The following is an 18,449-nucleotide window of genomic DNA, read 5'->3' as shown; positions in this document are numbered from 1 at the left end:
CTCAAAAAGGTAACATTGAAAAACCGCATCAAAAGTCCCAAAAAATGACACCACACACAGCTCTGTACAAAAGTATGAAAAAGTTATTAGCGCAAGAAGATGAAAATGAATAATTTTTTTTGTACAGGAGGTTTTAATTTTTGTAAATGCATGAAAACAATATAAAACCTATACAAATATGGTATATCTGTTATTGTACCGACCCAAAGAATAAAGTAGACATGTCATTTGGGGCACACAGTGAAGGCTGTAAAATCCAAGCTCACAACAAAATTGTGCAAATGTGGTTTTTCAGAATTTTTTCCCGCTTCCCTGTGCACGGCATGGAATATTAAATACCGTCACTATGAAGTGCGATTCGTTACGCAGAAAACAAGCCCTCATACAGCTCTTTACATGGAAAAAAATTTAAATGTTATAGATTTTTGAAGGTGGTGAGTGAAAAATAAAAATGCAAAAAAACAAAAAGGGCCTGGCCGTTAAGGGGTAAAATACATCCACCGGTGTGTCTCTAATTAACTCATCATATTGGCTGTACCAAAGGCATAGTCACTTAAATGTATGTAAGCTTTTGACCTTGCCAAAAATTCTCTCTCTCATTATTCTGACATTTGGCAAATATAAATAATTTTGGTCATTCTAATTGACCTTAAACGGGAAAGGTTTATGTTCAATTCATGTTAGATGGTGAGAAAATATGCATATGTGTCTTTTATACAATGTATGTAAACTTCTGGTTTCATGAAAGCACCTTACTCCCCTGTACATATTGGTTAATTAAAGTATTCATTTACCCGGTCAGGTGGACTAGAGGTCCCTCTGTATCTACGGGGTGTTCCATCTTTTTATTTATCACTTATTCTCTATAATGAGACTTGGAGCATTCACACATGGCATTTCTTCAAGCCCTGAAATACATATCAAATACAACCAAAAACATGTGAAATATAAATAATATATAATATATCATTTTCCACACCTGAGAATGTAATAGATGCTTTTCCGTTTGGTGCATATTTTGCAGGCATCTACACCACTGAAATAAAAAAAAAAATAAAAGTTAAAAAAGTTAGTCCATATCTCCGGGCTTTGGTTAGCGACATATCCGTATACACACATCTCCGTGACCTGCGTATAGTGATGAGTCCCTGCTACAGCCATGTAAACATATCAGCAGCAGCTCTGCAGCGGTAAAGATGACTGGTGAGTATGGGTGGGATTTATTTTATTTTATATATAGACAACCGTGGATTTCAATGGCCCCGCATACGAGTTACTGCCCAAGCTACAAATTAAAGAGCAGGTTCCATCCCCGTGTTTGCGCCTCTGCAAGTACTTTTCTACTGTAACTGGCGCGTTGATGGAGCTCACATGCGGCTGCAATCATTGGAACATGAATATTGTACACGTTTCATGTGCAGGTAGATTAAACGTTTACAGGAAGCAGAATTTGAGGTTAGGCAATACAGGATACCCTACAACCTACGTGCTCTCATAGTTCTGAGCTGGGCACCTTACTGCATGCCTTCTGCAGGCCTTAAAATCTAGATTATGTAACTCTCTCCCAATATTCCACTCACTAAACTCTCTCCTCTTTAATCTGTTCTTAATGCAGCAGCCAGGCTCATCTTTCAGAACAAACACTACACAGATGCCTCCAGTTTGTGCCAATCACTGCACTGGCTGCCTTTCTCCTTCCGAATACACTTTAAATTAATAACCCTCATCCACAAAGCTCTTCATAACTTTGCACCCCCCGACCTCTCCTCTCTCATCTCAGTCGTTTGCCCAACCCGTGCTCTTCCATCTGCCAGTGATCTAAGATTATTTTCTCCCTTAATTCAAACCTATCACGCACATCTCCAGGACTTCCCCTGAGCTGCACCAATTCTCTAGAATGCCCTACCCCGAGCTATCAGACTAATACCCACCCTACAAAAATTCAGACATGTTCTTAAAACTCATCTCTTTAGACAAGCCTATCACAATGCATGAAATTTTGACTCTCTCTTTACTAACCTATCCTGTGTCCTCCTCCCGTCTGTTTTTCAGCAACCACCAGATACCAGGCTGCAAGCTTCTCTGCAATCCCATTGACCTTGGACTCTGTATATAAAATGGCGGCTGATAAATAAACATCAACATTTTTAATTATTAAATTACTGTATATATTCCGGCGATTTGAATTTAACATGGTCCTTTTTTTAATTTAAATTCTTATGACATGCAGGTATATAGCAGGAAAACTGTCGCTCATAAACATAAGGCATACAACAACAACATTACCATCGTCCATTTTACTGTAAATGTTACCATACTGTACCTTAAATTTTTATTTTATTAAATATTCCATGCCATGTACTCAGAAGCGGGAAAAAAATTCCAAATGCAATGAAAATGGTGAAAAAACGCATTCGCGCCATTTTCTTGTGGGCTTGGATATTACGTCTTTCACTGAGCACCCCAAATGACATGTCTACTTTATTCTTTGGGTCGGTCCGATTAAGGGGATACCAAATTTGTATCGGTTTTATAATGTTTTCATACATTTACAAAAATGAAAACCTCCTGTACAAAAATAATTTTTTTGATTTTGCCAAATTCTGGCGCTAATAACTTTTTTATACTTTGGTGTACGGAGCTGTGGGTGGTGTCATTTTTTGCGAAATTTGATAATATTTTCAATGATATCATTTTTAGGACTGTACGATCACTTTTTATAGATTTTTTTATATTTTTCAAAATGGCAAAAAAGTGCCATTTTCGACTTTGGGCGCTATTTTCCGTTACGGGGTTAAACGCATTGAAAAAACGTTATCATATTTTGATAGATCGGGCATTTTCGGACGCGTCGATACCTGATGTGTTTATGATTTTTACTGTTTATTTATATTTATGTCAGTTCTGGGGAAAGGGGGGTGATTTGAAATTTTAGGTTTTTTTATTATAATTTTTTTTTTTTACTTTTTTTTATTTTTACTATTTTTCAGACTCCCTAGGGTACTTTAACCCTAGGTTGTCTGATCGATCCTATCATTTACTGCCATACTACAGTATGGCAGTATATGGTGATTTTCCTCCTCATTCATTACAATGTGCTATCAGCACATTGTAATGAAGGGGTTAAAACTAAATAGCCTCAGGTCTTCGGAAGACCCGAGGCTACCATGGAGAAGGATCGCCCATGCGCTGCTATACCATCGCTGTAAAAACACCCGCGATCGGTGCTAGCACCGATCGCGGGTGTTACCGGTAAGCCTTTGCTGCAATATGCAGCAAAGACTTACCGGCTATGGAGAGGGCTCAGCCCGTGAGCCCTCTCCATGCACTGGGACCCGACCGCCGCCGTGAATACACGGCGGGCGGTCGCGATTACCGGCGTATAAGACGACCCCAGACTAGACAGAAGATTTTTCTGTCTTCAAAAGTCGTCTTATACGCCGGAATATACGGTATTTTATTCTATTCCATTATAAGGAAGGGCTGGACCATTATACAAGCTCTTATACCTCTTGTGTCACCCACTTCATACTCATGGACTGTAATCTCTAGTGTCACCCCCTCATCCTCATAGACTGTAATCTCTTGTGTCCCCCATCATCCTCATAGACTGTAAGGTCTTGTGAGCAGGGCGCTTTATAAAGATTATTATTATTACATTTTCCGGCTACATTCTTTACACCTTTGTGGGGAATCTCATCAGTAGGGGGGAACAGGATCAGTTTTAGTAATAATGTGGTATCATTGCCTAGCTGTCCTTAGAGACGGCTTTTGTTGCCCACACCACTATACAGGAAGTTCCTGGGTTATGCTCAAGATAGGTTCTTTGGGTTTGTTCTTAAAGGGGTTTTCCCATTAACCCCTTAAGGACGTGGCCCTTTTTCATCTTTCCGTTTTCATTTTTCACTCCCCACCTTCAAAAATCTCAATTTTTTTCTTCTTTTTTCATGTACAAAGCTGTGTTTGGGCTTGTTTTCTGCATAACAAATTGAACTTCATAGTGATGGTATTTAATATACCGCTCGTGTACTGTGAAGCGGTAAAAATTTTTTTTGAATGCAGTGAAAATGATGAAAAAACGCATTTGTGCCATTTTCTTGTGGATTTGGATTTTACAGCTTTCACTAAGCGCCCCAAATGACATGTCCACTTTATTCTTTGGTTCGGTACGATCACGAAGATAACAAATTCATATAGGTTTTATAATGTACACTTAAAAAATATTAAAACCTTCTGTAAAAAAAAAAAAAATCTTAATTTTGCCATGTTTTGGCACTGACTATTTCATACTTCAGTGTACGGAGCTGTGGGTGGTGTCAGTTTTTGTGAATTTTGATGGCGTTTTTAATGAGATCATTTTGAGGACTGTACGGCCTTTTGATGACTTATTATAGAATTTTTTATATTTTTTTAAAATGGCAAAAAAAGGGTCACTTTCGACTTTGGGCGCCATTTTCGGTTAGGGGGTTAAATGCCAGGAAAAATCGTTACTATATTTTGATAGATCGGACATTTTGGGATACCAAAAAATGTTTCTGATTCTTACTGTTTATTTGCTTTTATATGTGATCTAGGGAAGGGGGGGGGGGGGGGGGAATTTAAACTTTTACTTTTTTTTACTATTTTTTCAATTTTAATTTAAAAAAAATTTACCAATATTTCAGATCCTCCAGGGTAAATTGACCATGCAGGGTCCGATTGCCAATACTATGTACTGTAATCCGACTATATTGCAGTATATAACAATATTACAATGATTTCTAATAGCCTGCCATCTGCTGGCTATTAAAGATCATTGCAAATGGCAAGCCTGCGAGTCTCAATGAGACTTTAGGTTGCCATGCCAACCGATCGCAGCCCTCTAATGACGTCACAGGGCGGCGCCCATGTAAAGGTAAGTTAGGTGTCACGGTTGGGTTCGACCACGGCACTTAACAGGTTAAGGCCGCGATCGGTGTCAGCATGGACCACGGCAGTAAACAGACGGGCGTCAGCTGTGTTATACAGCCGTCACCCGCTGTGTATGGAGAGAGCTCCGCTCGTGAGCTCTCTTCATACACCCTTCGCAGCATGAGGACGATATCGTTCGTCCTCGGTCGCAAAGGTGTTAAAGAAAATTCTTAAATCTCAAAACTTATCTGCCTATAGCTTGCAGCTTTCCTCTCCTCACGACTTATGAAAGTGCAGTCACATGTGGCCTTATTGCTTAGGTTTTCAAATGCATCACAACAGCTGAGAAGAGGAGATTTGCATGACTGCATTGCTGTCAACATTGCATTTACAATTACACGAATGTGTTAACATTGTGTTAAAGGAAATCTACCACCAGGTTGAAGGATTGTAAACCAAGCACACTGACATACTGGTGTGCGGCCCCTATGGCAGGATATACTCTTTTTGTAACTTCATATGCCTTTGTTTCTAAGAAAAAGAGGTTTTAAAAATTATGCAGGTGAGCCTTCGGGGCTCCAAGCTCCATTGACATCTACAGAGTCTGGAGCCCCGGAGGCTCATTTGCATAATTTGTGAAACCTTTTTCACGTAAAAATAAGGTCCTAAGAAGCTAAAAGAAAAGCAGAACCTACCAGAGGGGGCACTCACCAGTGTGCTTGGTTTACAATTCTTTATCCTGGTGGTAGATTTCCTTTAATGCATGCGTTTTTATAAGCACCATGTTTACATCAATGTAATTAGGAAAATGTGCTCTTCTCAGCTGTTGTGATGCATTTGAAAATGCATGTGTGAGGCATGTAAAAACGCCAAGTTAAGACACTTTAACCTAAAACCCAAAAAACGCAACGCAAAAAACCAAACAAAAAGGCCACATGTGTCAACCGGCCTCAACGCCACGTGTGACCACACCCTTAGAAGTAACCAATAAATTTCAATAAAATGTGATTGCAAAAATTTATGGATTTAAAAAAATTAAACAGCCCAAACTTTCAATACCCAACAAAGTGCAAAATTATAAACATTTAAATCATGTGAAATAATTTCAATTTACATGTTAAAACAGGGTCCATGAAAAAAAAATTAGGTTTTTAACGTACTGCTTAAAAACGGACTAAAAAAGGGTTCTAAATGTGCCCACAGAAATGGCTCTGAGTGCCACCTCTGGCACCCGTGCCATAGGTTCGCCACCACTGCACTGGGGCATAGGCTAGGAATAAATAGTGCACGATGCTATTGTGCACAGACCATAAATCCCCGAAAATCACTGATCATAAGGACAACACTTGTCTGGCAGAAAACTTAGAATCAGACCAATCCTTTCTTCATTCTTTTAGCATTAGATTCCTTAGTTTCTTTATATCTGCTATATGTTTGATATTATGTTTTTTTTTTTTACACACAAAAAAGGACAACCCCTGTAATGTGCTATAAAAGTCATACATACATTTACAATACATACAATCGGTATCGGGTAGCACATGCCGCTGTATTCGTGAGGCATTGCTAGGCTACGTGCACACGTGGCGTTAACGCATACGTTTTGAAACGTATCACAACAGCTGAGAAGAGATTTGCCAAATACATTGCGTTTACAAAACGCATGCGTTAATGCAACATTAGTGCTTCCCATCAGACAACACCTTCCCCCGTCTGACCTTCCGCCAATCATCTCTCACACTGCACAGACAGCACGACCACGTGATCGTGACGTCATCGAGGTCCTTTCCGCGGAGCTGGATTGGCAGTGGAGGTAAGTGAGGACAGAGGGTGTTGGTGTAATGGTTCCGGTAGAGGTCTCCTCTGTAGGAGGCCACGTATGGAGACATAGCAGGATAGATGCGCTGCTTTCTCCTCACTGTATGCCCTTTACTGTTATTAGCTTGTATATTGTAAGGCACACAACCGTTCTGTTTACGCGTGAATATCGATTCCAAAATGTCGGCTACGTAGCGTTCTAGTGGCGGCGGCCATTTTCCTGTAGACTTTTTTTCTTTTTCGACCTTTGGACCTTGACGCAATGTTGACGGTTGTCGTCGGGATTCCTGGTCTCAAGTATTTTGAGATTTAGCTCCACCTACTTTTTACAGCGTTTTGAAAATATTTAGAAAGAATTTAAAACGAAATGCACTAAGCAGCTTATATATTTGCATTGTGGCAGGTGCCTGCTTTATTATAGACACCCACTGCAACTGCCTGCACCCAGCACAGCTACTTACACCTAAATGACAAATTTATTCAAAGCTTCTGTACAATAAAAGATTTTTAATTTTTGCATCTTCCGATGTATGATTTGTTTTACTATTTAGTAAATCGAGACTATATCAAGTAAATCGAGACTATATCGAGTATATCGAGACTTTGCTATAGTAAAAGTGGCAAACTGACACATTGGGGCAGATTTATCAAGCTGTCTACAAGTCAAAATATTTCTAGTTGCCCATGGCAACCAATCACAGCTCTCCTTTGAAGTATTCATGAGCACTGGTAAAATGAAAGCTGAGCTGCAATTGGTTGCCATGGGCGACTAGAAATATTCTGACTTTCAGACACTTGATAAATCTGCCCCATTGTTACAGATCTTCAGCAATGACGATGGTGCCACAGTGACTGATGTTCACAGACAATATGTTCCATGTTCCGTCAGCATTTCACCAGTGGCAGTCAAAGGGTTCACATCTGCGATTGGTGCAAGAACCAATGGCGGGTGTTACCGGTTCATATGGAGAGAGCTCAGCTTGTGAGCCCTCTCCATACATCCTATTAAGGGTGTTGTCAGACAATAGCGTTTTGATTCCGTTTTTAGATGGAATTATAGTTCACGGAGGCAGGCCATTGACAGTCACATATACGCTTCTATGCAAATGTTTGAAAGCATTTTTCTTCATTGCAGCTGTGAAAATGTTAACACGGCTGCTTGCACTTCTAGCAATGAAGAAAAACTTTTCAAACCAGCCAAGTACATGGTAACATGTAAAAAACTAATGCATTTAAAAACTCATCGCAAGCGCCACGCATGACTGCACCATGAAAGTAAAAAAAAATTCTGTTCTCCGCTCACAAGTACATTGCATGGAATATTACATGGTGAAAGTACAACAAAAAATAAAAACCATTATGGCTTTTGGAATGTGATACTGGAAGGTTATTTGGAAGGTTAACCATGTTAGAAAATACCCTAAACAGTTTGTGTACGCTTAGTTCATTATAGTAAGTAGTGACAATATGTGGTGTTTTTAAATAATACTTGTCAAAAGTACTTGTTGGCTATCAGGGGCACATTTTGGGAAGAGAGTTTCCCAAAATTAAGAAACATAACTCTGTCCAGATTTTAAGGTTTGATATCACTGGGTTTTGTATTAAGCTGACATTATATAAATCACCACTAGGAGGAGAACAACTATTCATCAAAAGGGACGTTTCAAAATGTTACAGGAAAGGGTAGAAAATGAAAACAAATAGGTAATATTAAATATTTTTCCACTTTGCTGGTCCCTGCCATTGACTTTATAGAGGAAAATTTCTGCTCAGGTCCAAACTTAATGAGCTCGAACAAGATTCTGCTGTATAGATGGCTCCCACTCTCAGACTCTAAATAATTCCCATATGATAGTGACTAGTTGTGTAGCAATTGTGGGATCTTCGGAGATCACCTGAGGCCAGCGGCACACGTGACGTTTTGAACCTGTTTTTGGGCCGTTTTTAAGCAGCCCGTTAAAAAACACATGCGTTCACACACCACACTTTTGAAACACAATTCAGTAGCATTAAGGAGGAGTCACTTTGGAACATGTGTTTTATGGGTTAAGAAGGCAACATTTCAAAACATAATGGGGGTCATTTACTGAGGGGCGGAATCGTGGTTTTCCGTCGGGTTACCCGTATTTTTCCGATTCGCGCAGATTTTCCCTGAATTGCGCAATCGGATTGTGGCGCACCGGCATGCACGCAAGGGAAATCGGGGGGCATGGCCGTAAGAAAACCCGACGGATTCGGAAAAACCGCCGTATTTAAAAAAAAAAAAAAAAAAAGTGCCGTTTGACATGCACTTACCTGCACCCGGGAATAGCTTGGTGAACTTCGGTGAACTCTGATGGAATTTAGCACAGCAGCAACACCTAGTGGACATCGGGCGCACTACCTTAGTGAATCACTGGAAGACCCGAATCCTCCACAGAGAACGCGCCGCTGGATCGTGAATGGACTGGTAAGTAAATCTGCCCCAATGTGTGAAGGCGGCCTGAGATAGACATAACTGCTGCTGCCAGGTTTATAATGGAGTGTTTCTCATCCAAGATTTTCTTTTTTCAGGGTTTTTTTTTCACTATGGCCAATGAACTGGACGTGTTTGTTGGAAATACCACCCTGATTGATGAAGAGGTTTATCAGCTCTGGCTGGATGGATATTCAGGTGCTACATTCTTTTACGACATGTCATTTCATGCTTATTTGTTAAAAAGGCGGCTAGTGAGACAAGGGGCCAGCAGAAGTATGGCCATACAACGCAGCTTTTGGACTGACTGCTATTTCTGCAGACCCTACCAGTACACAGACCTGGCACACTTGGCTGAGCATTTGTTTGTATTGTGTAAGGGGAGGAAATTGTTGGCAGTGCCTATCTCGGTTGAGAGCAGTCATGTTATATTACTAGTATCATGCCCTTATCTTGCTCTATATCTAAGATCGGAAGGCTCCAACACATGTGAGAAGGTTGCCTTGTCCCATTAAATTCAACAGGGTTGTCTGCAATTAAGACAATTTGCAGATTTATAGAAACAAGTGATACTGTTTAGGGTGCGGTCACACGTTGCAGTTAAAACTGCAGCGCAATTAGTTTTGGGGTGGTTTTAGGTGATATTACTTAATTTAACAAGTGAAAGACATCAAATCAACAGGTGAATGAAATTTGTGGAACAGCTTTCTCCTTCAAAATCAAATTCACCCATTCAGCTCATTTCTTTCACCTGTGGAATTGACAAAACTTCACCTAAAACCACCTCAAAACTAATTGCGATGCAGTTTTAACTGCAATGTGTGACCGCAGCCTCATACAGATATCATTTACAGATCTGTGTATGTATTTAATATTAATAAACAGTCAGGGGCTTTTAGGCAAGGGGTGCTGGTTCTTCAGATAAAGTTTCCATGTAACATGTATTACCATATATACTCATGTATAAGCCATGTATTTCAGCACAAAAAATGTCAGCTTATACATGAGTCAATAAAAAAACAAACTTACATACTCACCTTCCGGCGCCCCCGATACTCGGGGTGGCTCCTCTTCTGTCTGCTGTAACAGCCGTCAGAGACGCGGCCATGTGCTTTGCTGGCCGGCGCATACTATGACGTCAACAGCGGCCGCTTCATAGTGTGCGCAGCAGACAGAAGAGGAGCCACGGGGAGCGGAGCATTGTGGAGAAGACAGAAGAAGAGCCGTGCCGAACATCTGGACTGCCTGAAGGTAAGTAGGTAAGTTTATTTCTTTTAAGTGCTGGGCAAAATGGGGCCCCTAGGCTTATACTCGAGTATATACGGTATATATATTTTTCTCTATATTTTTGCAGTGAGTGATGCTGTCAACATTCGCTTGAAGAGCGGGATTTTAGATCAGACTGGAGCTGGCCCTGATGTCCTCGAGAGTGACACCATGGACCATTACAGAACATTTCAGATGCTTGAAAGGCTTCTTCATTACCCACCGAAACTGGTGCAGCAGTTACTATTTCAGATCCCTCCTCATAAGCAGAGCATGCTGATCGAGAGGTAACACAGCTCTGTCTGATATCTAAGCACACAATCCTCCCTATTCATACAATAGTGGTATAGTTACATATAGAGATGTGTACCAGGGGTCTTCATCTGTGGGTTATATGTTCTTTGTAAATCTGTGTATCACACAGGCGCTTTGCATTAAGCTAAGCCTTGTCCATATGACCACACTGAGACTGCCATAAAAGGTAGGCCGCCACTTGGATCTGTGATGTTATAGCCAAAGTGGAAAGCTGTGTCTCGTAGATAGACAGGGCAAAGTAATAAGAACATCCCTTTGCACAACAGCCTCATCTAGATCACTACAAGTGATGTAATATCCAGCTCTTCACATGCCATAGACCAGGGGTGTCAAACTCATTTTCATCGAGGAGCCGCATTAGCCTTGTGGTTACCCCAAAAGGGCAGAATGCAATTTTATTATAGTTTTCGTGCAATTGTTGTATGTACTCGAGCTGTTAAGTAGTTACATCTATACAGCATTACTTATACAATCAGTCATTTGAGAGCTACCACATGGCTGAACATATTGTTAAATAACTAGAAACACAAGCATGGATAGTATATGCCCCTACAGTAGTCACATTGCCCCAAATGGTAGCCAGTAATGCCAGCTCAAGTTTTATGTTGCTCCAGGTACTATGCTTTTGATGAGGCTTTTGTGAGGGAGGTTCTTGGGAAGAAACTGTCTAAAGGAACCAAGAAAGATCTAGATGACATAAGCGCAAAGACCGGCGTGACTCTGAAGAGCTGCAGGAGACAGGTATTTAGTAGTATTCTATACTTTATATTCTGGCATCTCACTTATATTAACTGCATTCAACACCTTGTATGGTATGTTCAATTTTTGTTTCCTGCAGTTTGATAACTTTAAGCGGGTCTTCAAGGTAGTAGAAGAAATGAGAGGTGCTCTAGTTGAAAACATTCAGCAGAATTTCCTTTTGTCAGACAGACTTGCCAGGTATGTCGCCCAATCTTGTGTGATTGTATCCAAGATTTTCCATCATGTGACATTTGGTCAGTAAGGCTCTGTTCACACCTGTGTTTGTTAGGTTCTGTTCCCCTTTCCATTATCTAATAGTGGAAAAATAGCCACATAATTTTTTCCACTACTATACCGGAAGTGTAATGGCATGCACCCTTCCATACATTGAAGTCAATGGGGAACAGAAGGTGAACAGAAGACTTTGCGTTCAACAGCTCACCCCAACGCAAGTGTGAACTGGGCTTAAGATGCAGGATGACCTTTCAGATAAATAACATCTTATTACCTGTATATTGCTGGCTCATTATAGAGGGGTTGCTACATCTGCCAGTCAGCTGTTTGCTGTTCAGAGCACCACTTCCACTTCACAGCCATTTGACGTCACATCCATTTTGTAGTTTCCAGCTCAGACCTATTGATATGGTGGGCAATACCAAATACAACTGATGTACAAATGTATGCTGTGTACAAATGTATGCTGTAGACTGTAAGGAGGCAGCAGCACGTGTCTGAATATTTCAGTTTCTAGTAGCTTATCCAATATTAATCACCTTTCCTAATCGTCTGTGAAGTTACTGGTACTGTACTGCAATACAAGTTACATTACATTTTCTGAATAAATCAGCCATATATATAACTTTGATTCTTAATATGGCTGTGAATACGTTTCTTGTTTGTTATTAGTTGTTTTTAACTAAATGTTCTTTTCTCCCTAGAGATTATGCTGCAGTCGTTTTCTTTGCAAACAGTCGGTTTGAAACAGGCAAAAGGAAACTCCAGTATCTGACATTTGAGGACTTTGCAACCTGTGCGGAACATCTAATCCAGAACTGGACCTTAGGAGCAGTAGGTGTGTAAAGATGACATATACAGTAGATCCATAGGCGAAACTGCAGCTATAAAGCCATTGTCCTGTGGTGACAACTCCTGTCTTTATAACCTGTTAGGGATTAGAACACCAAAAATACCTTTCTCAGTTTACACAAAGTAATTAAGTAAAACAAAGTATATACAAATAATCTTTATTGTGTAAACTAACCATAAAATATAACAGACACATTAGGAGCAACACACAGATAAAATCGCAAGCACTTCCCTGGTAGAAATACTATGGTACACACATATATAGAATGCAAAAAGACATATACAATACAAGCAATAAAAGCTATCAGATTAGCATTCATATCCCCACCTGAAGCCCACCTAGGGGAAAAAAACATATAGAAATGGGGAACCAAAGAAGACATAAATGGAAGTTACCGACCAAGAGTAGTGTGCGCCCAAACCAATACGTGTTTCGCGCAATTCATTTTGTCTGGGGGAATAAACCTGTTAAGATTGGACCTTCACATGCCCTAATCCCTATCTGCCAGAAAGAGATTATGCAGCATTATTATCCAGTGGTGATATTAGCCCATATCTTGTAATCACCTTTATGCCTCTCTAACAATCTTTTAGTAATTGAAACCCATGAGCCCATTAAAAATGCAATCTAATTGTAGGAAGCAGGTGACAGTGGGCCCTCCTCACTTGTGGGGCCTCTGTGCAACTGCACAAATTATAACACAGGTATGCACCCCCTGTTCTAGTCATTCTCCAAACTAAAATGCACAATTATATACAATACCAGACAGTAAATTGCCTTTTACTGCATAGAAACAGCTCAATAACAACAGTCTATAATATAAAGAGTGTTTACTATTTTATATATATACGCAGATGTAGCAGAGGACATGGACATGGATCTAGATAAAGAGTTTTTACAAGATCTAAAGGAACTGAAAATTTTAATAACAGATAAAGACCTTCTGGACCAGCACAAGAGGTGAGACGTGTATATGTGAGCAGGAGGAGGGCCTGTGGCCTGGGACAGTAGTAGTTATCACTTGGGAAGCATCTCACAGTGATTGATGATATGTTTGCAATGAGCATAATTGTATGTTCAGGTGTCTGATCAGCGGAGTCTACAAGAATAGGGGTGTTGTGATCCCTATTATTAAAAAAACATTCCTCTTTTACCTATATCCAGCTATTTGTGAAGTTTTAGAAACTCTCGGATAACCCCTCTAACGCCGGACTCGCTTCAAGTTTTATGCACACTTTCATCATATATGCCAGCATAGCCTCTGGTGTACATGGAAAAGTGTCCATAGACTTATATTCTCCTATAGTCCTATTATTCCATACAACTGTTTGTACTCTGTAATGTCTTATTTTATTTGTATATGTCCCCTATAAGTTGTAAAGCACTGTGGAATATGTTGGCTCTTCATAAATTAAGATTATTATTTTACTGGCAGACAGAGACATCCATTTTTCCTCAGTACATGTCACATCCAGCAGGAAACACAGGATGAAAAGATGCAGTTAGCTGTGTTGTTCTGCAACTGTATGGCACCTATCCCCAGCCTCTGCTGAACTTACATTCTGGGAGGTCCCCAGTAATGTCACTGTCCATATGATCATTCCAATGTTCACTCCTCCTCCCTCTATCTTGTAGCCCAATATATCTTTACAACGGAGAGCTACAGCGAGGTATAATCCTAGCCCTAGGGTACAGGTTCAGTTTTCTCTGTTCAGGTTTTCTGATGTAATGTTGAAGCTGAAACAAGAACTGTTTCTGGTTGTATTCATTTTCCAGCGGCTCCCACCTCTGCTGCCTATCACTTAGCTGCTGGTTGGAGACGTTGCGCCACTGTGAGTGGCTGCTTACCCTCCTACCTAGCTAGACTTTCTATATAATGCCAAATCTCCATTAACTTCTTGTTGTTAAGATATCATCTGGGGAACATTTTAGAGTGAAAAGCAAAAGGGGGAATACATCCAAAAGTAATGTGAGTCTAATAAGGTTTATTACAAAGTCTCTTTATGTTCAATCAAGTTTTATTAAACATTTTTATAACCGCAAGAAGAACAAAAATATATTCCAGGGCATTGTAACATTATGACAGCAACAGTAACATGTCAAGTACAGTCTAAAGTCATTGAAGACACTAATGAGACAGGCCTGCAAATGAGGGTAATTTCTGAGGCCGACTCAGCAATGGAAGGACAATGGGTCGAGCACCAATGGCAAGATAAAGTCATTCCAAATTGTTCCCAAAGAGTCCTCACCGCAAAAAGTACAATTTGTGTGTGTATATAAAGATCTGTGGTCTGAAGGTTGTGCCCTTTTCCTGCTCCCATGTAGATAACAATGCACCTCCCCTGTCACCTCACATTGCATCATGGAGTAAACAAGGGAAATAGCATTGGATGAGTGTAGTGCGTCAGTACAAAGGGTCACGTAGTAGGCTGATTCAAATGCTCTAGGACAGTGATGGCGAACCTTTTGGAGATCGAGTGCCCAAAGTACAACCAAAACCCACTTGTATGTAGCAAAGTGCCAACATGACAATTTAAGCAGTAACTTGAAATCTATTGTATGACAGGTTTCAATCGTATTGTACTGAGTTCACCAGTACAATAGCAAGATGATGGAGAACTTGGATTCAGGGTCCCCTGAAGAGGAACAATCAGGGTTCCCAGAGCAGGCGCTCCAACATTAATCTCTATCCAAACCTTCTCGGTTCTCCTGTAGCCTTGGCAAACGAGGATGTTGCTTTAAAATGGCGCCGAGCATGGCACATCCTGGGCTGTATTGGACCGCAGGAGGAAGCCTTGAGTCCTGTCTGGCACACTCTGTGTTGGGGTGAAGGCCTGGGTGCCCACAGAAAAGGTTTTTAGTGCCACCTCTGGCACCCGTGCCATAGGTTAGCCACCACTGCTCTAGGAGATCGTAGATAAGAGCTAAAATGTGAGAATTGCAGCCAAGACAAATCTAAAGTAAGGTCTCGAGCAGGCAACCTAGCGTATGTCAGTAGGGGAGCACTACGTAGGATAGTGTAGAAACAATGTCAGCCTGGTAGCCTAAGAAAGATTTTGTGTATCTCACAGGGAGAAGGATAGTTCAATTATGGGGTCACAGGGTTAAATGCGTGGGATAAGATTATAAGAAGCCCTTTTTGAGCAGTCCCCTACAAGTTCTTAATGTTGCTTTATGGAAGTGAGCCCTGATAACTACATCTACCAGCTCAGAGGGGTAAATCCAAGGAAGATATTTAATAGGTTTTGAAGAAAGGCAATTTTCCAATTAACCTTCTGTTTTCCTCTGGGCAGAAGCAGTCACATAAATGTTGAAATGAAAACGTCCTGATGGTAGACCTGGAAGTCCTGCACCACTTAGGGCGAGTGAGGAAGCGCCAACCCACCCTAAATCTTGATGTGTACCAAATTGAAGCATCACTGTGCCTAATTTTTTTAAAATGTGAATTATAAAGTTGCTATAACGGTCATGAAGATCACACGATATCTGTGGTTGATAAGTACAGCATAGAGAAGAGGGGACGTTATTAACAGAGAATGCATTGGGGCATACAATTACAAAGTCTCTTTTAATCACTTGTACTATCGATTCATGCTGTGGAGAGGTTAGTAACCAGTCAATATCTGGATTACAGGGAAGATTGTCAAGGCGGACTTGCTATACACCATCTGGGATCTCTGGGGGAATTTAATCAATGTGGTGCAGAGTATATACACCAGTTTGGTCTTTTGCTGTGTCAGATTTATCACCGTGATGATAATTTTAGCACAGTGTACAACTGTCGGGACCTACGTTACACCTTCTTTGAGTGGGTCTAGATGTGCACCACAATGTGCTCATGTGCACAAAAGTGTAAAATAAAAAAAATTAAAAACCTATAAAAGCCTCGATAAATGTGGCTCAAGGCATCTAAGCCAGTTATTGGACGCAAATGACGCCAGAAGTCTGGCCAAAGTGCACAATTAAATCCCCCCCCCCCCCTGTGTTTTTCCTGCAACAGTTGACATAAGACATCACTTCTCAGCAGCAGGAGGCGACACAAGTCTATTTACACAAGTGGTGGAGATTGACTTTTTTCTCTCTTTTTATTTTTAGTTTGGTTTGTACTTCACTAAGAGGGAAAATCTCTGTGTTCCATGAAATGGAGGCAAATTTTAAGGTAGGTCTAATAGTAACTGTGTATTGCACCATGTAACATTCCCATATTTTGGAATAAAAACCCTGTCCTTGTCTCCACACAGATGCTCTCTAGGGCTTTGGTGAACATTGGAACGAGCCTTACCCATAACAAAGATGTGCGAGATTTCTTCATTGATCTTGTGGAAAAGGTATTGATCTGTAGACTGCTGCTTCATTATAATTTTTTTCTTCTTTACATTAAAATTCATTCATTTACATGTTAAGGCTTATCATCTTCTACATCTTTCATAGGGACTATAATATGCACAGACCTGTAGGTTATTATCAGAATAAATCATTGCTTACACATTGGATATATACTGACCAACCTCCTACTGTTTATTAGGTCCTCAAGTACATGGGTGGACATTTATCATGGCATGATCTGGCCTCCTGATCTATTAGGTGGGGCCAGACAACTGGCGTACAAGCCCTAATAAATCTCCCTGAGGTGTCTTTTCTCTCTCTGCTTGTGTGGGTTTCCTCCCACACTGCTGTAACAGAGTTTAATGGAGATTGTGAGTTCTGCGGGGGACAGAACTACAGAATATGTTGGCACAAGAGGAGTAAATTATACATTATAGTTAGAATTTTAGTTATAACATTGGTTACTCTTCTTATCATACATATATATTTGATATGTAGGGAGAGGACAGTATGTGTATTACTGCTTCCTGTCACCCAGTATATAATGCTTACACATATCTTGTAATCGGTGGGGGTCCCAGCGTTTGGACCCTCACTGATCAGTTTGATATTCCCTACAATGTGGATAGAGGATAACTTAAATAGTTGGGACAACCCCTTGAAGCGTGATGGTCACACATTAGGCTTGTATTTCATGGGGACAGGAAGGTGTTAATGATGGGGCCGCGTAACAAGCAACAGCTGAGTTTTTTTTTTTATCTTTCTCAGTTTATAGAACCTTGTAAAGCTGCTAACTGGTCGGCTTCGGATGTTCAACTGTTTCTCACTCAGTACACAGCATCTGCTCGCGCTCTTGATGCCTTCAAGTGAGTGTTTTATTGGTTTCACTGATGTAACTGCGGCACATCCTGTTCTGTCTTACCCTCTTTCCTCTCCAGCCAGTTTTCATCCTTTTCCTTATACCTTTCTAATATTCTTTCTGTAACAGTTTCCGTGACTTTATTCAGTAGAAAATCATGTAGCTATTTCCTATTAGTCTTGCTGACCCTTGAGTTATTTTCAGTTACTCAGTCCCATGTGTACAGCAGTAACAGACCTGTAATATCAATATGCAGTATCCATTGCAGCCATTCAATCCTCATCAATTGGCTTGTAAGCAGCTTTACCATGGAGAGTGTATCCTCTCCTCAGTGATAGATGTTGAAGAAGGGAAAGATTGGGTATGCGCATTGGGGTTGTTTTGAGTTCTACATTCTTAGGTGTATGGCTAACCTATGCGGGCCTCCTTAATCCTGGAACAGTATCAGCATTACAAATTCATATGCTGTAAAAGGCCGTAAGCAGATAAACCAGGGACACTTTTAGACTCATAGATTTAGGTACCGTGTCTGTGGTAATCTTCTTACAGTTGTTATCCATGGCCTCCTTTTAAAATCAACTTTTAAAAGTAGGCTAATGAGCCTGAGGGCCCCTCTATGATCTGGCATTACAGACACTGTCTCACGCACACCCCCCTGCTCTGTCAATACTGAGAATACAGCAGTGTTATAT

General features: G+C 40.6%; 2 protein-coding genes across 8 annotated transcripts in view; one reads left to right on the top strand and one right to left on the bottom strand.

The window, feature by feature from the left end:
* CCDC85B (coiled-coil domain containing 85B) overlaps positions 1–6,874 on the bottom strand; it is a 33,468-nt gene extending 26,594 nt beyond the window's left edge. For 2 of the 5 annotated variants that reach the window (XM_072117964.1, XM_072117965.1), the window contains exons 1-3: positions 6,609–6,756; positions 2,020–2,124; positions 980–1,036 (exon numbers count right to left, since the gene is read on the bottom strand). Coding sequence is in view for 1 of the 5 variants with exons in the window: in XM_072117969.1 (XP_071974070.1) it covers positions 980–1,036; positions 6,609–6,779 (228 nt within the window). In the remaining 4 variants the exon portion in view is untranslated. Of the gene's footprint in view, positions 1–979; positions 1,037–2,019; positions 2,125–6,608 lie in introns of all 5 variants that reach the window. The other 3 variants (XM_072117966.1, XM_072117969.1, XM_072117967.1) reach the window with 3 other exon arrangements.
* The window catches only part of FIBP (FGF1 intracellular binding protein), a 37,751-nt gene that overhangs the window by 18,083 nt on the left and 1,219 nt on the right, over positions 1–18,449 (top strand). Inside the window, exons 1-10 of one of the 3 annotated variants that reach the window (XM_072117962.1) lie at positions 6,493–6,703; positions 9,262–9,361; positions 10,518–10,716; positions 11,359–11,485; positions 11,583–11,683; positions 12,424–12,557; positions 13,427–13,532; positions 16,668–16,731; positions 16,814–16,900; positions 17,667–17,764. In XM_072117962.1, coding sequence (XP_071974063.1) covers positions 9,277–9,361; positions 10,518–10,716; positions 11,359–11,485; positions 11,583–11,683; positions 12,424–12,557; positions 13,427–13,532; positions 16,668–16,731; positions 16,814–16,900; positions 17,667–17,764 — 1,001 coding nt within the window. In that variant the 5' untranslated portion in view covers positions 6,493–6,703; positions 9,262–9,276. Of the gene's footprint in view, positions 1–6,492; positions 6,704–8,977; positions 9,158–9,261; positions 9,362–10,517; positions 10,717–11,358; positions 11,486–11,582; positions 11,684–12,423; positions 12,558–13,426; positions 13,533–16,667; positions 16,732–16,813; positions 16,901–17,666; positions 17,765–18,449 lie in introns of those variants that run through there. The other 2 variants (XM_072117960.1, XM_072117961.1) reach the window with 2 other exon arrangements.

Source organism: Engystomops pustulosus, chromosome 7 (assembly GCF_040894005.1).
Source record: "Engystomops pustulosus chromosome 7, aEngPut4.maternal, whole genome shotgun sequence".
Taxonomy (NCBI): Eukaryota; Metazoa; Chordata; class Amphibia; order Anura; family Leptodactylidae; genus Engystomops; species Engystomops pustulosus.
Note: the sequence above shows the minus strand (reverse complement) of the source record. Positions and strands in the feature narration are given on the sequence as shown.